The following is a 24,977-nucleotide window of genomic DNA, read 5'->3' as shown; positions in this document are numbered from 1 at the left end:
CGTTGCCTCGGGCCGCATCCCAGCGTAGCCCCGCTCCCCCCGTCTCTCGGGCAACGCAGCGGCCCCGCCCCGCCATGGCGCCTGAGGAGAGGGCTGAGGCTGCGCCCCTGCTGCGAAGTTTCGAGCGCTGCTTCCTGGCGGCGCGCGCCCTGCGCTCTTTCCCCTGGCAGGTGGGCGGTGGGGAGCGCGGAGGGCGGGCGGGTGGGGAGTGCCGGGGTCGCGGTGGGGCGGGGCTCCGGCTTCATACCCCTGCTCGCCCAGCCACGCGGCGGCCACTGCTCCCTCGCGGGTCCCGGCATCACGTCCGGTTCCCCGGGCATCGCTGGGGCCCGCGCGGGCTGGCGGCGGGGAGCAGGAGGTCCACCTAAGCACCCTTGGGCCCACCCTGCGCTCAGCCCCCAGCTCCCTCCTCCCCTGGGCCCTTCCCGCCCTCCGCTGTTTCTGCAGACCGAGTCCCACGAATTGAAGGAATGCGGGGTTTCCTCCCAACTCCTTTTTTCGCTGGGTTTTTAGGGTCATGGACAGTTTGTGCCTTTTTTTAGCGAGTTATTATTCTGGCCATTGAGTAACAGCTGCTGCTGCTCATTTAAACAGCCCACGTCCTCAGGGCAGCGGGAGACCACGCTGCGTTGAACTCAGCGACCAGGTCACAGACCCCTCGGGCCTGGATGTTCTCTTCTGTGTCAGCAGCATTGGACAAAGCCTTCTCAGAGGCAGCTGATGGAAGAGACAGGGAGGTACAAAACAGTCCAGGAAAGAGACGAAAGAGTTCACTTCCCTGCCCTGGGGACCTGCCGTTCACACAGAGGCGCATGGCCGAGGCAGCAGCTTCTTTCTGCCAAGGCCAGGGCTCTAAGGACACTGCGTCCTTTATAATCCATAATTCAAGTGCGGTGAACTCACTGGGATGACTCAGTTTGGACATGTATTCCTCCCCAGGTCTGCCCCATCTTAAGAGTGGAGGTTAGTCATTTGTGTTTCATTGACATAAACCATTTAGCATTCTGGGAGATCATTTCCCGTCAGAAAGGAATGTGTACATTTTTTAACCCCAAATTTAAACCTTCATGACAGCATCCATTGGGCCCAATTCATATCGACTATAATTGTGCACGAGTGAGTGCTTACTCTGCACCAGTCCCATGCTAAGTGCTCACTTAGGCTCACCCACAGCACCCATGTGGTGAGAACTATTCTTACCATTGGTTTGACTAGAAAAGAAGTTGAGAGCAGCATTGGAGCACTCAGACCTAGGAGACAGACAGCCTGCTTTGAATTCTGGCCCTGCCCCACCCCACACAAGCTGTGTGACCTTGGGCAAGTGACTTTGTCTCTCTGTGCCTTCATATTCTTATTAGTAAAATGGGTGTATAATGATGCTTAACCTCATAGGGCTTTTGTCAGTATTACATGAATATGTGTTAGCTAGTATTTTTTATTCTGTCAACAAATGTTTACAGAATGCCTTCCACAAGCCAGGCACCAGGATCAGCAGAATACAGACAAAGCCCTGATTAGATGGGAGAGCCAGAGAATAAACAAGTAAATGAATAAGCAAGAAAACACGGGGAGATGATGGTGGCTGGAAAGTCAATAAAACAGGGAAATGTATCAATTTAGGAGAGTCGGGAAGGCCTTCCAAGGAGGTGACATAGGAGCTGGGACCTGAACAGTGAAGCAGCCAACCTGCCATGGGAAGGTTTCAGGTTGCCCACCAGGTGTTAATGCTGTGGCTCCCCCTGTAATTCCAGTTCAGCCACGGAGCTGGTCTGTGACCCAGGCAAGGCTAAGCTGCCAGGGCTAATGCAAACCAAGAGTCTGTCTTCTGATGTTCTTTTTCTGCCTCATCCAGGTGTAACCCGGGACTTCTCAAGGTCAGGCTTTCAGCTGCCTGTGCCTTCCACATCATTTGGCCCCAGTTCCCTGGGGAGAGATCACTTAGCATTTTGCCAACATGTCCCACTGCATGTTTAATGTTCCTGTGATAACGCCCTTGAGATTTCTTTCTCTTCCCCCCTCTCTCTTTGAATAGAGCCTAGAAGAGAAATTAAGGGACTCGTCAGGTTCTGAGCTGCTGCTGGATATTTTGCAGAAGGTAAGAATCATAGAATCACTGGAACGCATCAGTGGCCTGATTTGCCCATGAAGATGTAACAGGTGCACACATATCCTTTAAAAAGAAAGACGCTGCATCTGGGTGTGAGCACCTCAGACAGCTCCGGCTCTTTTGTTTTCTTAGATAAAGACATCAGAATATACAACAAGCTGCATGAGAGGAGGGAATCTGAGGGATGTTTTTTTAAACCATCTGCAAAGAAAGTGGAGATGACAGCTGTAGGAACATCTTCTAGCATTTGCTAGCTGCTCAGAGACTTTTTTTCTTTACGTTTAAGGGGAAAAGAAGCAGGCAAGTCTTGCCCACCCGTGTGTCTTTTCTAGTTGTGGATGGGCCCCTGCTTTTTGTAGGTGGGGTTTGGACTCTAAGGTGCATCTGGGTGCGGGTAGAGGAAGGACCACCACTCTGCCTGGCCTGTCCCACTCTGCCTGCCCCTGGCCATGTGGGTCAGGTGTACATCACACTGCATCCTGGCTCTATACCCTTTTAAGGGTCATGAATCCTTCTGAAAACCCAAAGGTGTGGACACTACCCTAAGGAAAAAATGCTCCAGAAGAGTACATTTTGTGTACAAATGCATGGGAGTCATACACACCCCTCCAACCACTGGTCCTGTCCAAAGAGCCCAGGGTCAGAATTCCTGTCTGGAGGGTGAACCAAGAGTATCCATCTGACCACCGTGTCAAGAAGATGCAGCCAAGCTAGGGAAGATTCCCAGGAGATCCAGCAGTTCAGGACTGCGAGCTCAGACCTCTCTGAGGCCATTGTCATGCAGTCTGCTCTGATTTTTCACCCCAAGGTTAAAACCTAACACCCGCCAAGCCCCTGAAGAGTTGTGTGGGCATTTTGTTGCCCTTGAGTAAAATCACGTCCCTCCAGTCAGCAGGTCCCATGTGACACAGCCCCTACTCTCACTGTTCCCGTCCCCTGCCCTCCCTCCCAAAATGCCAGGTGGGGGCCTGCACAAGTACCCAGCTGCCTGGAACTCGTTCCTCTGCTCTCTGCTTCTCTCGGCTTCAGCCGAAGTGTTGCCCTCGGAGCCCCCATCCCTCTCCACTACGTCCCAGGCAGAGCCCCCGCCTTCCTCTCTCCTGGCCAGCGCAGCGCTCCACCCGGGGGTGTGAGCTCCGGGAGGGCAGGTGCTGAATCTGCCTTGTCAAACCACTTGGGGCTCTCCCCCCTTCCATGGAGCCAGACAGTCCCACATTTGTCCTCACTACAAACTCCAGTTCCTGCTGGCTGCTCTGGGAAGGGGCATGTCTTAGTCCCGCTATAACAGAACCCCACAGACTGGGTGGCTTGTGAACAACAGGAATTTATGTCTCACAGTTCTGGAGGCTGTGAAGTCCAAGATCAAGGTGCCAGGAGATTCAGTGTCCTATGTGGGCCCACTTCCTGGTCCAAAGACGCTGTCTTCTTGGCTGTGTCCTCAGATGACAGAAGGGGCAAGGGAGCTCTCTGGCGTCTCTTTTATAAGGACACTAATCCCATTTATGGGGGCTTTACCCTCATAACCTAATCACGCCCCAAAGGCCCCACCTCCTGATATCATCTCAGTGGGCGTTAGAGTCCACATGTGAATGTAGGGTGGACACAAATATTCAGTCTACAGCAGGGTGTTAGCTTGAGTCCATACGCCCTATGTTCCTGCCCAGAAAGGGCATTAGAAACACTGCCATGGTCTGTGCCACTGTAGTGGAGAAATATTTTTAGGAAAGGGCTTATATATTAAACTCTTTCAGATGCATAAGGGTCACCCAGGGCCAGAATTCCAGGAATCGGATAACTGGGGTTTGCCCTGTATTCCCTTGAAGCTCATGGGAGACTTAAGGCGGAGTCTCTCCAGCAACCCACACTGTGTTCCTTGTCACAGACCGTGAAGCATCCTCTGTGCGTGAAGCATCCACCGTCAATGAAGTATGCCTGGAGCTTTCTCTCAGAGCTCATCAGAAAGGTCAGTGATGGGCACTGTCCATCTGGTAACCAGGCAGCATCTAGGACTTGGCTGGCTTTTCAAATGTGGGCTTTGCCTGTTGGAGCTCAGATCCATCCCATACTCTTTGCCTGCTCTACAGATCCCCATATAGCAGGGGGCTCCCTGGGCAGCTGCTCCCAGCTGGGTTCCACCAATGAGAAGCCATGGAGGGGGGGAGGAAGGAGGGGGCAGGGTACTTCCTCTGTGCTTTGAGGGGTCTCCAGCAGTGGCTGCATCTCCTCTGTGGTCCTGGTCCCCCATGGAACCTTCCCTCTCCAACCAGGAGCCCCTGAGTGTGAGAAATGCCACCTTCTCCCACTGTGCTGCCAGCTCTCACATATCCCATTTCTCCTGCCCTGCACTACACCTCACCCTCATCCTCTCTACACCTGTCTTTGCGGTCCCCCAGGTCCCCCCACCAAGTGATCTGTATTAAGTCAATCACATCCCAAGTCTCCCCTCCAAATTTGGTGAAAATCCTCCAGCCATTTTTACAAGTCATAGTAAAAGCAAGCAGGTGGAACCTTGGTTTGATTCACGAGGGTCAACTTAATCCTCTTGCTGAAGTTCTCGCCCTGCCCGCCCCCAGCACGAAGCTATCCACACGGAGCCTTTGGACGAGCTGTACGAGGCGTTGGCGGAGATCCTGACGGCCGAGGAGCCCACCCGGTGCCACCGGAGCTACCTGCTGGTAGGATACATGCGCCCTCCTCCACACACACAGTTGATTCAGGCTCCAGTCAGCCTCATGTGGCTTCAATCCTGACGCCTCAGCTCTGCAGTCTTAGACGAGGTCAGTTAACCTTCCTGAGCCTCGGTTTCCCCACCTGTAAACCAAGCACTTCAACAAATAACACCTGTCTTATGGGGTGACTGGCGTTAAATTAGGTAACACACATGAATTGCACAGCAGCGACCTGGCACTCAGACCTCAATAAATATTTGATGGATGGATGTTACAGGACAGCAGTCTCTCCCCGCTGTCCACTGCCACCATCACCAGGCTGACCTGGTGCTTGGCCTTCTCACTGGTCACCTGGCTTCTTACCCCACAGAAGTCCATTCTACACACAACAGTTTTTGTTTTCTTTCTTCCTTAACCTTTTATTGTAAAACAAAGATACAGAAAACCATGCAAAAGAATTAGATTATCGAATTGTCGCAAGGCGGCCACCATGGTAACTACCAATCTAGCTAAGGACTTTGGCAGCCAGCCCACAAAGCCCTCATTTAACCCACCCCAGCCCTCCCTCTCTTCAGAGTAATCACTCCGAGGTCGTACCACTGCCATGTGCACCTCTGGACATAGTCTTGCCCATTAACTAGGTCTGGCTCAAAATTTCCCTTCATCCGCAGGTCCCCCCAGCTCCTTCTCTTCCTGGCGGTTTGGCCTGGACAGCTTTCCACAGGCTGGCTTTTGGTCGCACACACGTGGTGCTGTTCAGCTTGTTCCTCTGTCCTCTGTTCCCGAAAAATTGGCGGCTGGATTCACAGGTTCACTCGGACTCTTGTCTGTTTGACCCCTTTGGCAAGAAAACAGCCTGGGTCCTAGAAGGCACATCATCTATTTTTTATCCTCTTCATGGTAGCACTTGTGGGTGCTTAAAGCTTAGACTCATTAATTCATTGAAGGATGCAAAAAGGTGATTTTTCTTATGTATTTATTTATTTATTTATTTATTTATTTATTTATTTATTTCTGACTGTGTTGGGTCTTCGTTGCTGCGCACGGGCTTTTCTCTAGTTGCAGTGAGCGGGGGCTACTCTTCATTGCGGTGCGCAGGCTTCTCATTGCGGTGGCTTCTCTTGTTGCGGAGCACAGGCTCTAGGCACACGGGCTTCAGTAGTTGTGGCACACAGGCTCAGTAGTTGTGGCACACAGTCTCAGTTGCTCCATGGCATGTGGGATCTTCCCGGACCAGGGCTGGAACCCGTGTCCCCTGCATTGGCAGGCAGATTCCTAACCACTGGGCAACCAGGGAAGTCCCGGTGATTTTTCTATCATTTTGTTTTCATTCATTAGCTGGAGAAATTTTATAAGTAAATGCCTCCTTTCATCCGTATTTGGTTACCTACTGGTACAGCTGGTACAGGAAAGGCAGAATACAGACTTCTTTCCTTTTCAAGATAGTGAATTGGTTTCCTGTCATTCCCAGTAGGGGTTCAAACCATTGCAAATCGCGTCGTTACTGAAGCTCAAAATGTGCTATTTTGAGTCACTTCAAATAGGCTTCTTTTTTTTTTTAAGTAATTTTATTTTATTTATTTTTGGCTGTATTGGGTATTCACTGCTGCGCATGGGCTTTCTGTAGTTGCGGCGAGCGGGGGCTACTCTTCGTTGCAGTGCGCAGGCTTCTCATTGCAGTGGCTTCTCTTGTTGTGGAGAACGGGCTCTAGGCGCACAGGCTTCAGTAGTTGTGGCACGCGGGCTCAGTAGCTGTGGCCTGCGGGCTCTAGAGCACAGGCTCAGTAGTTGTGGCGCACATGCTTAGTTGCTCCGCAGCATGTGGGATCTTCCCAGACCACAGCTCAAACCCGTATCCCCTGCACTGGCAGGCAGATTCTTAACCATTGCGCCACCAGGGAAGTCCCCTCAAATAGGCTTCTGAGTCCTTTGACATCACCTCATAGTTTTCTTACTTTAGTTTATGTCAAGCTTTTCCAGACTCATCTTGTATGTTTCCTGCCCCAGACCTGGAATCAGCCATGTCTTCAAGAAGCCCTAGTTTCTTTTAGTGGGAAATGATATTTAGAGACCACAGTCTGGGCATTAGGGATGATCATTGCTGCTGTCTAGGCCTTTCTGTGGACAGAGCTAGGATATGGGTGGAGATACATATCCATACTTCTTAAGAGAAAATACCTCATGAGTCCATATTGATGTTTCTGATTCAGGATCCAGAAGGGTTTTCACTCAGCCTCTTCTGCATTGGATCCCTATCTCCTTTCTTCTGCTCTGGAAATTTTGGTTCTCAAGAGCATGGGCATGATGTTAGGATATCCCCCAACTGCCTTTGGCTTATCCCATATTATTCGTGCATGCAGCGATCTCAGAACAACAGCACTAATCCCTCACACCAACTGTGGTTACTGAAAACAGCGTAAATTTTTATATGTGTCATCCTCATTCTCCCTACATAGTCATCATAGAGCCGTTACATAGTATTACCACAAACTCAGCAGCTCAAAGCAACATAAATGTACTATCTTCCAGTTCTGTAGGTCAGAAGTCTGCTGGGCTCAGCTGCTTTCTCTTCTTTGAGTCTCACAGAGCTAAAATCAGGGTGTCTGTAGGACTGGGCCCGGGGGGAGGACCATTCCGGGCCCTTCAGGTCGTTGGCACAATTGCGTTTTCTGCGGCTGCAGGAATGAGATTCCATTTCCTTCCTGGCTCTTGGCCCGGGGTTGTTCTCAGCTTCTAGGAGTCGCCCTGTCCCCCTGACTCATGGCCCCTTGATTCCAAAGCCAGCAACCACTTCAAATCCCTCCTGCCTCTTTTTCTTCTGCATCTCCCAGACATCAGCCCTGATGATTAAATCGGGCCCACCTGGATAATCCAGGATCATTTCCCCATGTCACGTTCTGTAACCTTAAATGCATCTTCAGAGTCCCTTTGCCAAGAAGCAGAGCACAATCACAGGGTCCTGGGATACAGGCAGAAACATTAGCGACCTCGTGCACATACTGTAGTCTCTTACTTTTCAGTCTCTGTATTGGTCCGTATATTGATGTCTCTGTAGCCATTTTGGTGGTCTCAAGTTCATTTTCTAGGAGGTTCTTTAAGAAGGGCTCATCGGATGGACCTTCCCGGACTTCTTGAATGTTGATAACAGATTGAGCCATTTTTACTTGAATCTTGACTCACACCTTCTCTCCCTGAGTCTCTTAAATATATTTCTCCACTTTCTTTGGCATAAAGCATCATAGTGCAAAAGCCTGAGGATAATTTAATTTTCTTTCCCTTTTATGTCACATGCCCTTTTCTCTTAGATAGCCAAAGCATTCTTTTTCTTTAAAGTCCAGTAATTCTATTAGACTACGTCTCGAGGTTGTGATCATTCTGGGTCAGTGACCTCGGGTGTAGTGTATACTCTTTCAGTATTCATTTCAAATCTGTTTGTTTTCTCAGGAATGCTTTCTTGAATTATAATTTTTAGTATTTGTTCTTTGCTTTCGTTTCATTAAAAGTACCTAAAAATTTGTGGCTTAAACAACAGAAATTTATCATCTCACAGTTCTGGAAGCTATAAATGCAAAATCAAGGTGTCGACAGAGTTGGTCCTTTCTGAGGCTGCGAGGAAATGTGCTCCGGGCCTCTCTCCTCAGCCTGCAGATGGCTGTCTTCTCCCCGCGTGTGTGTCCTAATGTCCTCTTCTTATAAGGACACAGTCAGATTGGATTAGGGTTCCCTTATGTCCTTATTTTAACTTGATTCCCTCTATAAAGACCCCATCCTCAGGAATTCCCTGGCGGTCCAATGGTTAGGACTCCGTGCTTTCACAGCCAAAGGCAGGGGTTCAATCCCTGGTCTGGGAACTAAGATCCCACAAGCTGCACGCTGCAGCCAAAAAAAGAGGAAAAAAAGACCTCATCTCCAAAAAAGGTCACATTTTGAGTTGCTGGGGCTTAGGACTTCAGCATATGAATTTTGGGGGGAAACGATTGAAACCATGACAATCTCTTAATTTATTTTTGATTTTTAAAATTTCGCTCCTTTTCACTTCCTGTTTCTCTTTAAGGTTTATCTGTTTTTATGTTTTGGTTTGTTGTTATGCTCATGCTTTTTTGAGTAGCCTTTATTTCTGAAATGATGTTTTCTGTTATTGTCACACATTTCTAAGTGTTTCTAGTAGCCATTCAGGCCTTGCCCCGGGGCCCTCACACCCCCACTACCGGAGCAGGCAGGTTCCCTCCTAGGCAGGCTCTGGGGTCACTGTCCTCGGGTCCACCACATGCCCTGTTGCTTCCCTCTTCTGTCTCCACTGACACGTTGAGCTCACGAGGGTTGTGTCACCTGCTCAGAACCCGCCAGTGGCTCCCCATCACATTTAGACTCAAATCCTAATTCCTTATGTGATCCATGCCTGCCCTGGTTGCTGGATTAATTCTCTCTCCCTGTTTCTGCCTAGCCCTCCGGGGACTCTGTCACGCTCTCCGAGAGCACGGCCATTATTTCCCACGGCACCACTGGCCTGGTCACGTGGAACGCCGCGCTCTACCTGGCGGAGTGGGCCATGGAGAACCCAGCGGGCTTTGCTCACAGGTGACCTGGGGGTGCAGGGCTGGGCACCAGGGAGGTTTGCCACAGGGGCATCACAGACACAGCCGCTTCTCCCCGTCATGCAGGACTGTCTTAGAGCTTGGCAGTGGAGCCGGCCTCACGGGCCTGGCCATTTGCAAGATGTGCCGGCCCAGAGCATACGTCTTCAGCGACTGTCACAGCCATGTCCTCGAGCAGCTCCAAGGGAACGTCCTTCTCAACGGCCTGTCATTGGAGCCAAATGTCACCGCCCTGGCCCAGCACCCAGGACACGACACCGCTGATGCAGAGAGCCCCCGGGTGACGGTGGCCCGGGTGGACTGGGACGTTGTGACGGCCCCTCAGCTTGCTGCCTTCCAGCCGGACATCGTCATTGCTGCAGGTACCGCCCAGCTCAGGCCACTGGAGTGTGGCCTCCCTGAAGCTCCACCTGGCTTTCAGTGCTGGGAAGGGGACGGTGAGCGCTGCCTGGTGGGAGGAATGATGGGATTTGGGTCGTGTGGGCCTCCAGGGTGACATCAAAGCACAGAGCGTGCCTCTTGGGTGCTCTAAAGCCACAGCCCTCCCATTTGAGACAGTGGCTATGCCTACTGCCACGCTAATGGTCCATCCTATAAAGGAACCAGCTCTTCCCAGCAAGGCCTGCGATGAACAGAACTGGCCCCAGGGCGCCAGACTAAGGTGACCAGTCTTAGCCAGGCCCCAACCCAGCGGACAGACTTCACGTCCCTCTCCAGCAGCCTGAGGGAGGCCTCTCAGTTGCCATCCAGAACCTAAATGAATAGGCCAGAGCAGCCCCACAAAGCAAGGGAGCTGAGCTGGCCCCACCTACACCCCGTCTTCAGATGGGGGCAGAAGTGGCCACAGCAGCCTTCCTTTCAGGACCACAAAGAACGGCATGATCCTGATTCCTCTGCGTGCCCTGGGCCAGGCCGAGGGTTGGGGAAGGAGCTCTGGGTGCCCCTACCTCTGTCAGCACCTGCTTCCTTCTCCGTGCACACTTGTGTGTCCCTGAGGCCGAGGGCTCTGCCTGTGTATCTCTGTCCTAGGTCCTCAAAACGAGTCCCACAAGGAGGGACCACCCACTCTGGTGCAAGGATGGGACCCTTGAGGGAAGGGGCATATGGTGTGGGCACCAACGGGCCCGTTGCCCTCCACGGCGCTCACCCAGCCCCATCTGGCCGCTGGTACTGTGCTCTGGCCTGGCCATGGCCCTGAGACCCAGGCCCAGAGCGGCTGGAGCACAGAGGCTAAGCAGCTCACCCCTGCAGGCCCGGCTGGTGGGCGGGAGGGGGCTTGTCCCCCACAGGAAGGAAACGAGAAGTCGGAGGCAGTCAGAGTTTGCTTCATTCAGCATCTTCTAAACAGGCCATAGGCAGAGAATTGATTTTTTCTTTTAAAGGAACACCAGTGAGTCCTGGATATTTTTCACATGTTGCAGTGTCTTTCAGCAGCTTTTTTTCTCTGCTAAGGGTTTTTTTTACCCCCGTAATTTTACCGTCCAACAGCACGCACCTAATAGAACTGCTGCTTTCCAGGCCTTCACCCTGCTGCCCATGTCGGCACAACCCAGAGGCCTCCATCCTGGGGTCCTGGAGGAGCCCTTTCCAGTAACCTGGGGTTTTCATCGCAGATGTGCTATATTGCCCAGAAACTGTCCTCTCCCTGGTCGGGGTCCTGCAGAAGCTCTCTGCCTGCCAGAAGGACCAGCGGGCTCCTGACGCCTACGTTGCCTTCACCATCCGCAACCCGGAGACGTGTCAGCTGTTCACCACGGAGCTGGGTGAGCCCCGGGCCCCTGGCCGGGCTGCTGACTCTGAGGGGCTGCCACCCAGGCCTGCAGGGCCACTGCACTGGCCGCACACAGGACTCCAGGAAGGCAGAAATCAGGAAAGTAAAAGAATGGGGCCCTGGAGACAAGCCAGGAAGCCCCAGACCACAATGTGCTGAGCCAATGACCCCCCACCCTCCGCCCAGGAGGTCAGCAGAGGACCCGGGGCCAGGGAGTTGGTGCTCTGGGGGAGGAGACGGCTGACGCGGTGATCTCAGAAGTCTGAGACCAGCAGTCCTACTGTGTGTTTAGGGCAGGTTTTGATAGGCTTCAGGCCTCAGTTTTCTTGCCTGTAAAATGGAAAGGATGGTGGATGCCAGCTGGTATCAGGGTAGATGAGTTCTGGCCACACAGCAGTCAGGTGCAGGCTCTGGAGGTGGGTCCCAGGTGGAGCTGGGCCACCCCTCTCCAGGTCCTCATTCATTGTACAGCAGAAACATCCACCTCAGAGGTGGAACAGGGCTGGCACGAAGGGTGTGCTCGGGAAAACGGCAGCTGCTGTTACTAGATCAAGCGCACAGTAAATGGAAGAGTGAGGGATGCTTTAGAGAAGGGGGTGGGGTCTGCCTGAGTTGGCACTGCTGCAGGCGGGCACTGTTCTCAGACCTGACCCGCGTCAGCCCCTCTAGCACCTGGGGCGGGGGGGGCGGGGTGCTGCCATCCTCTGTCTCACTCGTGAAAACACCGGGGTGCAGGGCAGCTGAGTAATCACCCAGGCACCCATGGACTGAAGCCAGGCAGCCGGCTCCCACTCTCCATCCCCCCACCCCATGACCCCCACCCTGCAATCCCCACCACGAGCCAGGCCTGATCAGGGTTTCCTACACATGACCGGGCAGCCGTGCAGAGCCCTACGCTTGCCCCAAACCCCCCACCCCCCCCCAAGCAAAGCTCTCCCACAGCTGCCTCTGCCAACAGAGAGGACCAGCGCCCACCCCTGTACAGCGTGTCCCACTGACTGACGGGGTGTTCGGCCTCGAAAAATAACGAAGTCCTTCTTCAGATGCTTATGTGAAAAAATATCCACGCTGTATTTTAAGAAAGCTGAGTGCTAAACAGCATACACAGTATAAACTCATTTTTTTAAGCTCATTTTTATTAAAAAAAAAATAATTGTCATGTTAATACACATATGGGGAAACTCCATACACACCAATTAACATTAACATGTTATACCTAGACGGCAGTATCATGACACTTACACACTGTATGTCTAGTATTTCATTCTTATAAATACTAATTTTTCATTCCTAAAAAACTGATGACAAAACAGTTCTTGCCAGGGGCTCATCAGACATCTGTGCTTACACAGAGGACGTGAGCCCCTCTGATGCAGGTCCAGCCTCTGAAGGCACCAGGCTGAGCAGTCAGGCAGACGTGGGTTCAAACCTCAGCTCCTACTGAGCTGTGCCCGGTAACGGGATGGAGGACCCAGATGGGGCCGTGACTTTCCAGGAATGCACACGGCCCAGTGGGCAAACGCGGCAAACCTGGCTGCTGTGAGCTGCTTACAAATGGGATTCCTGGTCCCACCCCTGGAGGCTGATTCCAGGTGTCTGGATGGGGCCTGGAAATCTATAGTCTGTACTCCCCCCACCCCCAGGCCTGTCCCAAAGCCCCACACTGATAGGGTGGTGTCCCATCCCCAAACCCCACATCCTGAGACGCATATGTTCTGTCTCCAGGCCGGGCTGGGATCCCGTGGGAAGAAGTGCCTCGTCACGACCAGAAACTGTTTCCCTACGAAGAGCACTCAGAGATGGCAATTCTGAAACTAATGCTGTAGATTTAAAAATGGTTTTGAAGAATAATGTGAAAATTAAATCACTGTCCTGGAAAGAATCTGATAAAACTTCCACTGGACTTGAATGTTTGAAGAATGTTAAATTCTGAATCGGGAACCACAAACTGTTCTAATAAAATATAAACTGTTCAAGCGTGTAGGTACCCCTCTCTGCCAGCTGGCTTAGTTCTTAAGAAAATCACCATAAATCAGAAATGAAATTTTTGGCTCAGAGATAAGCATTTCATTTGCGCAAATAAAAACAAACAGATACCAAGTATGTTTCCCCCAACCTGGACGCACATCCCTCGCAGAGCCAAGCCCGCTGCACACGTGGCACGTCTGACTGCCCTTGCAGGGCGGTGGGCTGCAAAGTCTGTTTTCAAGGCAGGAATCAAAATATTAGGGACACGACCAAGCAATGCTGGGAAAGGCAGACACCAGGAGACAAAACAAGGATGCAGAGATGTTCAAGACGACACAAATAACAGAAAGGTCATAAACTGGGGGAAAGACTCATAAGACAGGAAGAGAAGAAAGAGAAGGGATTCAGATCCTCCAAAGATGAAAGCAGGCTGAGCCAGCTTCCTGGGCAACAAAAACTCCTGATTATTAAAAGTAACTTCATTCCCCAGGCAGTGCCCACTGCCAGCCTTTCAGCTGCCATCCACCAGGAGGCGCTGCTCTGCAGAGTTTGCCCAGGGACTGGCCAGCCGTGGCAGCTGTGAGGAGTGGAGTGGGCCGGCTCCTGGGGAGGAAGATGAAAGGTAAGGAGGGGTGAGTGTCAGCGTGAGGGTCTCTCCATGACGTCGAGCACAGGACACCTCAGGAGTTTCAGTCGTTGGCCCGAGGGGTCACGTGTCCGTAATCAAAGGGAGCACTGTCTGCTTCCAGCTCTCATCCCAGCGAAGCTGCTCTGACTCCCGGAGGTTCTTGCAGAACTGGTTCAGTTTGCCAGCAGGATCAGGAAACTTTGAGAAAAGCATCTAGAAGACCAGAACTTACCTCATCACTGCTTCCTGCCCCCACCCCAGGTTCCACCCCGAGCTGCCCCTCCTCCTTCCCAGCAGCCCAGGCTCCTGCTGCACCCCAAGCCCAGCTGCCGGGCCAGTCATTCTGCCAAAACCCTCCCTCCTTCACCACACTTCCAGAACCACCACCAGTGTCCTGGGGTCTCCAGCGGGACTCCCGCTCTGGCCCAGCTTCCACACCAGGCCTGGCTAACTAACCCTTCTCAACAGCTCTGACCCCAATGTCCCTGACCCAGCAAGCCCCCTTCCTCACCAGGCGCAGGGGAGCCTTCATGGCCCAGCTATGCTCTATCTCCTGCTCTGCTCCGACCTGATGGCACAGCCAAGCTGCAGTGTTCACCATCCACACCCCATGCTCTGCCGGCAGCCCCCTGCCTCTGCCTCTGCAATGCTCTGCTGTTCCTTCCACCAAGAGCTGGCCTCTACCCAGCACTGTCCTGCCCACGTGCTGAGAACTAGGTGATGCCTGTGTTCTTTCCAACTCTGCTAAACTAAGGTGTCTGCAGACGCCAGCCTGTGGGCTACATGCGGCCCTCCGCCTGTCTTTGTAAATAAAGTTTTATTGGAACACAGCCACACCCCTTCATCCACAGATTGTGGATGCTTTCACGTTACAACAGAGTTGAGTAGTTCTGACAGAGACTATGGTAAAGTCTAAAATGTTTTTTTTCTGGGCCTTTCCAAAGTCTGTTGCCCTTGGTCTCAATGATCAAGAATGATGACGTGTTACTTTTTGTAATTTGTAGTAAGAAATAAGTATCCTTTGAAGATGCCCACCCATCTCATAAGGCCGGCCCAGGAAGCTCCCTCGCTCCTCACTCTCCCTTCTCAGATCCAATCACCCCCTAAATAGCACACGGTCCACCTGGCTCTAGCATCACTGTGTGGTGTGAGCTCCATAAACCCAGATGGCAGGTGGGGCGAGCCCTGATCCCCCCAGGGCCCAGCCTCTGAGACCGCTGCTCGCTCACCCAGACACAGCCCAGGGCCACCCACCCAGCTGCAGGAACAAGGAATCTCCAAAACCCTGCAAGCCGCAGTGTGGGAGCAGACACGCTACCTGCAGCTGAGCTGCCAGCTCCTCTGAGTCCTCGAAGACCAGGCCATTTTCCTCGTGTTTCACAAGCTCGTGTAAGCTGCAGAGAGAATGGGGGGAGGTCTGAGAGCTGCCTGGAGGAGATACAGAACCCAAGCTGCCCACCTGCTCCCCCGCAACTCCACCCACCCGCAGGCTAAGCTGGAGGCAGGAACAGTCAGTCTGGTTTCAGGAAGCCTGTTCTTAGATTTGGCGTCTGAATAGAAAAAAGAACTGGCAGGATACACATTAAAAATCCAAACCAATTTGGGGAAGGAGGGACAGTAAAGGGGTATTTGGACTTTTTGTGCTACATGCTCTCTTCAGTGAGAACGTTCTTGGTAAGTTCTGCCTTTTTTTTCTTAATTCCACAGCAGAGAAACCAGGTAAAAGGCAACCCTGCTGGAGGCAGGCTCAGAGGTGATCAGGGGGTTGATCCCAACACGATCTGAACTCGGGGTCCAACATCCTGGATTTCCCATTCAGAAGCTGGCTCCTCAGCTCATGGTGGGGCCACTGTTTCTAGAACCTTTTCTAACACCATCGTCTCCAAATGCCCTCTCCTGCCCATCTTTGCCAGGAAGAGCGGAGACAGAAATACACTCATTCAACTGATTCGAACCCAACTACATGAGCTCAGACTAAAGGGACAGAGAGAGAAATAAGTCCATGTGAGTTGTGTGGGCAATTCCAGCCACCATTCCACCCTGTGAGCACAAGCCCCCAAGTAGAGTACTTAAGACTCCAATTTTTATTCAACATGACCTCTAACTAGAAGCCACCCTGTCTGGTGGGGCACAGCCCACCCACAGGGACCAGAGGGCTCCTGCTCCCTATGGGTGGCAGAGCTGCACAGATGGGGAGGTGGAGCCCTCCAGGGAGCTCTCCCGGGCAATTCTGCTGGTTCCCCCCCAGCTGCTGATTTGAGAACCTAACCCTGGGAGGACTGGGTTTCCGCTCCTACCACTGGAAGTTCACGGCGCACACAGGCAAGCAGCACCCGAACATGTCCACCACCTTCATGGGCAGGTCCAGGCCACTGGAGGACCGGTGCAGGCAGACGCCCAGGTCCGCAGACCCTGCAGGGCGAGGGTGAGGGGGCCATCAGCTCTGGCTATATGCCCAGTGACCACACATCCTGCAGGACTGTGGACCGAGGCCTGCGGGGAGGAGTAGAAAGGGGGTAATAAAGGCCCCAACCCCGCGTACGACTGCCTGGGGTTGGCCGAGCAGCCTGGCAGGAGGCGGGGACACGGAGGTGCTTCCCACCTGCCGCTCCTGGCCTCTCGGCCCTTTCTGAAAACTACCTGCCCTGTCACCAGTGTTTTTCTTTAAACTGACCCCCTTTTTCTCCTTAACCACGCTGTATTTTAAAAGAAGCCACAGTAATGATTGTTTAATGGGTTCTGAGTTTCTGCTTGGGGTGATGAAAATGTTTTGGCAAGAGACAGTGTCGGTGACTGCAAAACACTGTTGAGTGTAATTAATGCCATTGAACTGCATACACTTAAAAATGGAAAAATGGTTAAAATGGCAAATTTTGTTATGTGTATTTTATCACAATAATTAGAAAAAGAACCCAAAGCAGACCCAACAGAAAACCAGCTGTCGCTGTGAAGATAAAGCCAAGGAAGCAACCTCACATCACTCAGTGCTGCTGGAGCTCCTGCCTACAAAAACGCTCCCCGCCTCCCACTCCGGAGACAGCTTAGTGGCTGCTGAGACCTATCAGCACCGAGCCAATAAGCCCTCCCCGAGGGGTCAACAAAGCAAGAGAAGGGAGGGCGGCCCCTTCTCACTGGGAGAGTCCACACTGTTTACCTCGTGGTCTCTGTACCTCCCAGACTTGGGAATTGGCCCCAACCCAAGCCCCGCCCAGCCCTTCTGCCCAGGGGAAGAGCAGGATGAGTGGAGGGCGTGGAGGCCAAGAGCACTCGGAAGTAACCCTGGCAAACAGGCAGGGAGGAGGTGGCACACCAGGAAACAGCCTCATTCTCCAGGAGTCCAGCCAGGGCCCATCCCAGCCTGAGACCTACAAGTGTAGGGCCCCTGAGCAGACCATGGCTTGAAATCATTAAAGGGTTAAAAAAGCAAAGAATATGCAAAAGAACCTGGTAAAACATTCACTATCTGGCCCTCTTCAGAAAAACTCTGTCCCCTGCCCTCAGGTATTCCCTTATAAACCCCCACCCTCCCCCTGCAGGCCTCTTACCTAGAAGCAAGGGGTAGTCCTCGGCCTCCAGCCATGGCGTACAGACCTGGATGTGCTGGAAATGCTTCTGGCAGATGAGGCGGCTGTAATACTCCTTCAGAGGCCCTTTGCCTTACAGAGAAAACCGGAGTCACTGCGCTGGGCCCACGTCTGGCCCTGTCCCCCAGCCCCAAGCCTGAGAAGCCCCTGCAAGGGCGTGAGCAGAAGGCCCACCGGCAGCAGCTCCAGTCAGGCCCCCGTCCAGGCCCCTTCCAGAAATGACCCCCAAGGGGTGTGCACCTGGACTGCTGAGGCCATGGCCGTTCCCCCAGCAGGCCTTGGGCTGGGAACACAGCCAGGATAAACTCTGGCCGGGCACCAGAGTGCCCACCAATACAGCTTCTCACACAGACTGCCCCTGTGCCCCGCCCAGATCCCCAGGTGGCACAGCACGAGCAGTGGGCTCCTGCCGCCCCTGGGCGTCCAAGGGCCTGGAGGAGAGGAGTGTCCAAGGTGGGGCAGCTGGCTGAGGACCCTCCTCCTCCAACCAAACCTCCTCTGCCTCTCTTTGGAAACACTTTGACACTGGACAGTGGACTCTCATTTTTTAAAAAAAAGATGCTTGGAAACTCAGTATCTCTGAGGTCACGCTATCTGAGACTGAAGTCTAGACTCCATGCCCTGCCATGAAGCCCTTCTGAGCCTCAGCCTCCCCCTGTCAAGCTGGTGTAGAAAACCATACATCAGAGAGTTGGGGTGAGAATTAACGAGACAACAAACATCACAGGCCTGACATGCCTCCACTGCCCCGTTTAATACAGGAACAGGGATGGTCCCAGGTGGATACCTGTTATGACACAGACCAGAGGAGGGAGCCTTTCTCCATCGTCGATCAGCTGTTCGAACTCTGTGTTTAGGAAAATAAATACATGATAACCAAGCTCATGTAGTCGGGTGAGTGAGGGGCTGATGCGAGGGGATGGGGGAGAGGAGGAGGGAGCACTGCTCCCAACCATGCAATCCCTTCTCCTGGAGGTGGCAGTTCAGAGCTAGGCTGGTCACTCGCTGACCCAAACGGGGACTCACGCCTGCCACCTCCACCCAGTGGCCCTGGCCCTGGGGTCAGGAACACTCTGCCGAGGACATCACGCAAGGCCAGGTGAGCATCCTGCAGCTCAGCAGCCCCCGACAAGCCCAGCTCCTGATCACAGCCATACACCTACTTTCTAATGCTGCCAACAAGATGGAGAAGTCTTCATCCTCTACGGGAAAAGAGAACCGAGTGTCACGGGCTAGTTTCTAGATGCCTCCCCACCCAGCTCAATGTGCTCCCCTTTCTCATCGAGGCCCCGAATACGTGTGGGGTGCAGGCCTGGCAGCGGCGAGAACACAGGCTCAGCCAGGTGCCCCTACGAGCCCCAGGTGCCCGGGCGAGTCCTGAGACCTGTCCAGCTCGTGCTGCTGACCAGAAGGGCCGGCCGCCCGGGAAGGCGGGTCACCGTTCCACTCTGGGCATCCCGCTCCGTGAAGGCCGACCTCTCCATGCCCGGGTGCGAGGGTTCTGAGCTGAAGGAGCAGAGAGAGCCCGTGAGCTGCCACAGAGCAGGCCCTTGGGCCTGAGAAACGGCCATTCTCCCACCAGAGTGAGGCCCGCAGGCTCCCAGTTGTCGGGGTGCAGCCACGTCAGAGCCACCAGGCGGCCCTACCACCCAAGGCCTGGGCACAGACCTGCACCTTGCTTTGTCTCTTATCTGTATTTATGTGTTGCTAGGTGCTGAGGTCGCAACAGGAGGCAAGGCCGACTCAGCCCCTGCCTTCACGGGGCCTTACTGTTCTAATCATCCCCTAGACTTAAGATGAGGACGCTGTGACCCCTCCAACTGCCCCCACGTTACTGAGAGGAACAAAGACCAGCTGTATGGAGACCCGCTCAGAAGGGCTCTCCTTACCCCTGGGACACGCCCAGAGAACACACAGGTGCACAGACACCGCCACGCGGTCAGGAACCACTGGCAGGAGGGTAAGGACACCCACAGCCTAGTACAGGGCAAACGCTTCCTTAAAGGGCCAAAGAGTAAACACTGTAGGCTTTGGGGAGCCATACGGTCTCCGTCGCAAAGCCCAGCTCTGCTCTTGTAGTGTGGAACCAGCCGCAGACAACATGTAAATGAATGAACGTGCTGTGTTCCAATAAAACTTTATTTACAGAAACAGGCAGCAGGCCTGCAGCCATAGTTTGCCATCCCCTGGATTAGATCTCCAGGTCAGCAGCGAGCATAAAACAAGGCAGCTGAAAGCTGAAGACAGCAGACTTACCAGGCCCTGAATGCAGAGTAGGTGCGGCTCAGCTTCATAAAGAGCTGGTGTTGCAGGTCCAAAGGCGTCTCTTTAAAGAAAGATGCTGGCTTGTCGTAGACGGTCACAGCTCTGCAATGAGATCATTGGGGGGCTCTAGGGAGGGGCGAAGAAAGGCCTAAGGAACGTAAGACCCAGAAGTATCCAAAAGAAGAAGGGTGCTTAGGTATCCAAGTCTCAACAATAAGCTTTAGAATTACTTGGAGAAGCACAGAGAGAATTTCTAACATGAACACTTCCTGGACCATCTGGCTGGCTGGGAAAAGAAACTCTAGCTTCCTCCTCCCTCAGCCTCCTCAAACCAGTAACCACCTCCCGGAACCCTGGGAGCTCCCAATGCCTTGCAACATGACACAGCAGCTGGGAGTCAACGGCGCTGGAAGGGACCCCTCGCCTCCCGAGGCCCCTACTTGATGCCCCAGTTCTCTGCCAGGTCTTCCCGCATCGCATTGGTCACACACAGGTTCAGGTGGGACAGGCGTCCGCAGAGTTTCTCATACCTGAAAAGACGTATCAGTGGTCAGCCCAGAGCTCTCTGGGCCAGGAACCACCACCCCAACCCCATGGGACTCGACACCTTCTGATACAGAAGAGGCTGCAGGGCTTCCCTGGTGGCGCAGTGGTTGAGAATCTGCCTGCCAGTGCAGGGAACACGGGTTCGAGCCCTGGTCTGGGAAGATCCCACATGCCGCGGACCAACTGGGCCCGTGAGCCACAACTACTGAGCCTGCGCATCTGGAGCCTGTGCTCTGCAACAAGAGAGGCCGCGATAATGAGAGGCCCGCGTACCGCGATGAAGAGTGGCCCCCGCTTGCCACAGCTAGAGAAAGCCCTCGCACAGAAACGAAGACCCAACACAGCCAAAACTAAATAATAAATAAAAATTTAAAAAAAAAAAAAAAAGGGGGGGCCACAGTATGTGGCTCGCTGTTTAAAAAAAAAAAGAAGAGGCTGCAGAGCTGGGATCTCCCAAATCAGGTCACTGGCGAGGCACCTTCCCCGTGTTTGCACTGAGTTCTACCGCCTGTACTATTATTTCCCTCACACCTTTCTTTAGATTGCTTTTCAGCTTAAATACAATTACTTTCAAGAGAAACCATATATCACTACAGAATGGAAAATCCAGTCTCTCTTGCCATAAAATGAAGGAGAAATACAATAAAATCTTGTTATTAAATCTCAGCCACACTGCACTATTCCCTGCAAAGGCTGTGGGGCTGAGGCTCGCTCCCAATGTGTTACAAAGGGAGTTTAGCAAATGCTAGAAAGGCGTTATCAACAGATTAGCTCCAAACTGAGACTTGAGCCCTGGTGACAGGGCAGGACTGAAAAAGAACTGGAAATGAACAGGGTTATTTCACGTGTAGGTACCATGGCCTGTTCCTCACTCAGGATGCAGAGAAAGATCTGGAGTTGGACTGCCTGGGATGGAACTTTGGAGCTCACACGTATTAGCTGTGTGTCAAGTGACATGAGGGCTCTCAGCTTCGGTTTCCTGGTTTGTAAAAAGACAGCTATCACAGGACACCCTTGCTGGGCAGCACTGGAGTCTGAATGGGATAAAGGCTTGGCCTGAGGCCTGGCATGCAGCAAGCGCTCACTGATTGCTGCTGTGACCACCACCCACGAATGACCCATCAGGGGAAACGCCACAGCCGGCCAATGGCTTGAGGCTGCAAGTCCACACCGAGGCAGATGGTATAACTCGGACTCAGAACACAACATTGCTTCCTCCTCCAGGTCCAACCTGCTCCCAAGGCCCTTCTTGCCTCTCCCTGTCTCATCAGCTGCAGCAGACTGTGACCCACGTCCCCGTCTGCCAGCAGCAGTCCCCAGTTTCCATTTGGGTATCTGGTATGGGTGCACCTGGGACCCCAGCTCTCCAGTGGAGCACTTGTCCCAAGCCTGAGACAACGGGGTACTGAAGCCCCCCAGGCTCAGAGGGGGTCAGAGGACGCCAGGTGAGCAGGAGCCAACCACAGGCCTGCTCTCTCCACTGAGCCTGGTGGGGTGGGGATGAGAGCGAGGGGCTCCCAGAGCCTGAGAAACACCTCTGGAGGAAGTGTGGAGAGACATGAGAGGGGTCCTGAGGACACCATTTTTGAGCTCAAAGTCAGCCATTTCTCAGGACTTTTCAGTTTCATGGGCCAACAAATGCCCTCCTTTGCTCAGGCCTGTTTCTATCACTTGTCACCAGCGTCAGCCCAACTCCCCAGCCTTGCCCTCACCCCCACAGGGCACACGGGAATCAGCTTCCCCGGGTCTCCGCACTGGCCCTTCTTCCCACCACAGTTTGGGGACGATGTCGGCACCCTCATCCCAGACTCTCACCACTTGGCCAGCAGAACAAGGGGGTGGCCGGGGCCGTGCACCAGACCCATAATGGAGTAGCCGTAGTTGTGCCAGTCGATGACGAGCTTGCTCCCGCAGAGGCAGCCTGCAAACCAGCACACGGCAATGGCGGGCAGGCCCGGAGGGTTCTGGGAAAGAGAGACTTGAAGGAAGAGAAGGAAACCAGACCACGGTCGAGGATAAACCAAGCAAAAATAAAGTACATGGCAAAAAGTCAATTATCTTTACAGAGCTCTTGATAATCGATAAGCAGAAGAAAGACCCTCTTCCTCACCAAGAGGTATAAACAGTCATAAAAGAAAATTGACCAATCTGAGAAGTCCAAGATCACTGATACTCAAGGAAACAAAAAATACTCAAGGAACAAGGAGGTACCATTTTTCACCTATCAGAATGGAAACTCTAAAACACCTAATGATACCTGGTGGTGGTGAGGATGGGAGGAAGAGGCCTCCCTGTTAGGTGGGGGATAAATTGACCCAACCTTACTCTAGGACTATCCAGTAACACGTCACAACATTTTAAAAGTGCATGGACTCTGACCAAGCACTTCCCGTCCTAGGAATTTATCCCAAGGAAGAAACTGAACCCATGCAAAAGACTTATGTTCACTGATACTCTCCACCATACAATTTTAAAAGTAAAGGGCTTCCCTGGTGGTGCAGTGGTTGAGAATCCACCTGCCAATGCAGGGGACACGGGTTCGAGCCCTGGTCCAGGAAGATCCCACATGCCGCAGAGCAACTAAGCCCGTGCGACACAACTACTGAGCCTGCGCTCTAGAGCCCGTAGAGCCCATGCTCCACAACGAGAAGCCACCGCGATGAGAAGCCCACACACTGCAACGAAGAGTAGCCCCTGCTCGCCGCAACTAGAGAAAGCCCACGAGCAGCAATGAAGACCCAATGCAGCCAAAAATAAAGAAATATAAATAAATAAAATTTTTTTTTAATTTTTAAGTAAAAAAATCAGGAAGAATCTGAGTGCTCATTAAGATGAGACTAAACAAATACATTAGGATACATCTCATATCAGGATACAATACAGTCAATTAAAAGAAGGAGCTTCTCTACGTTAAGAAGCAGTGAAGGTAAGAGTCTAAGAGTGGAACTCCAGAACTAGAGTGACAACCTGGTTCAAATCCTGACTCCAGCACTTCCTAGCTGTGTGACAATGGGTTACTTACAGAACCTCTCTGGGTCTAGGTTTCCTCATCTCTAAGTGTAGGTAACACAAGAACCTACTTCTCAGGATTGTTGTGAAGAATTAAATGAGATAATGCATGTAAAACACTTAGATATGTAACAAGTACAAAATAAGACTACCTGTAAAACACTGAAAAACAGAAGGGATGAGTACCATAAATAGAATGGACACATACCATAGGCTCCTACTCATGTTTTTAAAAGTTTATACACACACATGTGAATATGCAATTTATTTACCAATCTGTACATCTTTTTAAACTGGAAAGTAAGGAAAACTGTTAAAACAGTGGTTCTCACAGCAGGAAGTGGAGCTGACACGTACCTGGAGAAAGATGTAAGCTGCTGGCTTCCTGCACATCAACTTCCACAGCAAGTGCACTGCCTGAAACACAACTTTGACTCCATACTGGAGAATGTGGGGCCCAACTGCAAGTCAGAAAACAACCATCACTAGTAAAGGAGTTCTTGGCGATTTGCAGATCCCCCCACCCCGTGCTCCCCGCCCTCCCCCCACACACACACACAGATTCCGAGAAATCGGGAGTTGACTGCTTCCTACCTGCAAGTCTCTGAAGTTCTGTCAGCCTCACAATCCGAATTCTGTCGCTCTGCAAGAGCTCATCGTGGGGTTTGGAGGCTGAAAAGAAGGTCCCTTTTAATGTGCTGGAGAAGATGATCTAATTTAAAGTCAGATGATCCCCGCCCCACAGGCTGCAGAGGGGAGAGTGTTTTGGAACCTCTCTGTTCCTCAGTAGCCAGAACAGAGAATGAGGCCAGTTCTTGTCCAGATTCCACCTGACCACCCACAGAGGGAGGGCTGGAATCTTAGCCATTTTTACTTAGCACAATGCCTGGCACATAGTAGGCACTCAAGCTGACCTAGGTTACCTGGACGGTGGAATTATCACACCATAGGGAGACGCCTAGGAAGTCTCACTCCAGCCCCTCACCCTGGGGTAGCAGACTCTAAACAGGGACCAGAGGCAACCAGTGCTATTCCTTCTTTCCCCTGACATGGGATAGAGCTACCTTTTAAAGATGTCAAAGTGGGGGAAGATGGAGGAGCGGACACCCCTGCCCCCGCACACTGAGGGAAAACCGCTGGACATCCTGCGAAAAGGAAACATCGCCTGCGTGCAGAGTTCTGCGCTGAGAGTGAGGAACGGAGAGGAGACAAGTTGCCTGTCGGCTCAGACACTGCCTGACAGAAGCCTCAGAGATGTGCTTACCAGCACTTGCCCTGGGGTCACACCCACCCGGGTTCCAGTACATCTTTCCACTTACTAGGAGTAAGTGAGACTATGAACTGAGTTCATTTAGCTTAGCGCAGTCCTGGCATATGGCAGGCGCTCGATTAATGCTGACTGTTCCTAGAGACCCACCCAGCAGAGGCTGGGCAGAAACCTGGCAACCGCTGTCCAGGCCACAACCCGGCTCGTCCAATCTCGGAGAGCTGCCCGACGGAGGAGAGGGAAAAGGGGCGTCCCCGCCTCGGCCCCCGTGGGGCGGTCAAAGCGGAGGGGCAAAGGCTGAGAAAGCAGCCTCCCTCCCAGGCCCCCGGGCACTCACTGCAGAACCCCAAGAAGGTCACGGAGAAGCCGCGCTTGGCCAAGGACAGTGCGTGGTACTGCATGCGGGGACTGCGGCCCACGTCGCCCAGCACCACGACAATCACGTGGCGGGCCGCGCGCCCCCACCGCCAGCGCTTCCACGCCACCAGCAGCAGCAGCGGCAGGGCCAGCGCCAGCAGTGCCACGCAGGAAGCCGCCATCTTGGCGGGCCGGCAACCATCACGTGACC

The 24,977-nt window shown here is 52.9% G+C and overlaps 2 protein-coding genes across 3 annotated transcripts; one reads left to right on the top strand and one right to left on the bottom strand.

Annotated features, from left to right (window-relative positions):
- Positions 1 to 11: 11 nt before the first annotated feature.
- Positions 12 to 13,186, top strand: EEF2KMT (eukaryotic elongation factor 2 lysine methyltransferase). Its single transcript, XM_059895918.1, has 8 exons — positions 12 to 170; positions 2,033 to 2,095; positions 3,990 to 4,070; positions 4,681 to 4,782; positions 9,221 to 9,354; positions 9,438 to 9,733; positions 10,985 to 11,134; positions 12,868 to 13,186. The coding sequence occupies exons 1-8, from the start codon at positions 75 to 77 to the stop codon at positions 12,966 to 12,968; spliced, it is 1,023 nt and encodes a 340-aa protein (XP_059751901.1). The 5' UTR covers positions 12 to 74; the 3' UTR covers positions 12,969 to 13,186.
- ALG1 (ALG1 chitobiosyldiphosphodolichol beta-mannosyltransferase) lies at positions 12,274 to 24,977 on the bottom strand. 2 transcript variants are annotated; one of them, XM_059895916.1, is made up of 13 exons: positions 24,747 to 24,977; positions 23,737 to 23,814; positions 23,500 to 23,603; positions 21,949 to 22,097; positions 20,028 to 20,117; positions 19,579 to 19,689; positions 18,707 to 18,828; positions 18,486 to 18,524; positions 18,110 to 18,169; positions 17,284 to 17,394; positions 16,036 to 16,150; positions 15,057 to 15,132; positions 12,274 to 13,951 (listed from the first exon to the last, which is right to left on the bottom strand). In XM_059895916.1, exons 1-13 carry the CDS (start codon positions 24,946 to 24,948, stop codon positions 13,820 to 13,822), a joined length of 1,389 nt encoding a protein of 462 aa, XP_059751899.1. In that variant the 5' UTR covers positions 24,949 to 24,977; the 3' UTR covers positions 12,274 to 13,819. The 2 variants fall into 2 exon arrangements, with proteins under 2 accessions (XP_059751899.1, XP_059751900.1); XM_059895917.1 differs by lacking the exon at positions 18,486 to 18,524.

Source organism: Balaenoptera ricei, chromosome 15, assembly GCF_028023285.1.
Source record: "Balaenoptera ricei isolate mBalRic1 chromosome 15, mBalRic1.hap2, whole genome shotgun sequence".
NCBI lineage: Eukaryota > Metazoa > Chordata > Mammalia > Artiodactyla > Balaenopteridae > Balaenoptera > Balaenoptera ricei.
Note: the sequence above shows the minus strand (reverse complement) of the source record. Positions and strands in the feature narration are given on the sequence as shown.

What these genes read in the sequence shown, in the direction of transcription:
- EEF2KMT (XM_059895918.1), top strand. Translation starts at nt 75, where the DNA reads ATGGCGCCTGAGGAGAGGGCTGAGGCTGCGCCCCTGCTGCGAAGTTTC. An exon ending in TCTCAGAGCTCATCAGAAAG is followed by an intron (nt 4,071 to 4,680) that starts GTCAGTGATGGG and finishes GCCCGCCCCCAG; the next exon opens with CACGAAGCTATCCACACGGA. An exon ending in GGACATCGTCATTGCTGCAG is followed by an intron (nt 9,734 to 10,984) that starts GTACCGCCCAGC and finishes TTTTCATCGCAG; the next exon opens with ATGTGCTATATTGCCCAGAA.
- ALG1 (XM_059895916.1), bottom strand. Translation starts at nt 24,948, where the DNA reads ATGGCGGCTTCCTGCGTGGCACTGCTGGCGCTGGCCCTGCCGCTGCTG. An exon ending in GCAGAGAACTGGGGCATCAA is followed by an intron (nt 19,690 to 20,027) that starts GTAGGGGCCTCG and finishes ATCTCATTGCAG; the next exon opens with AGCTGTGACCGTCTACGACA. An exon ending in TCTGGTCTGTGTCATAACAG is followed by an intron (nt 17,395 to 18,109) that starts GTATCCACCTGG and finishes TTTCTCTGTAAG; the next exon opens with GCAAAGGGCCTCTGAAGGAG.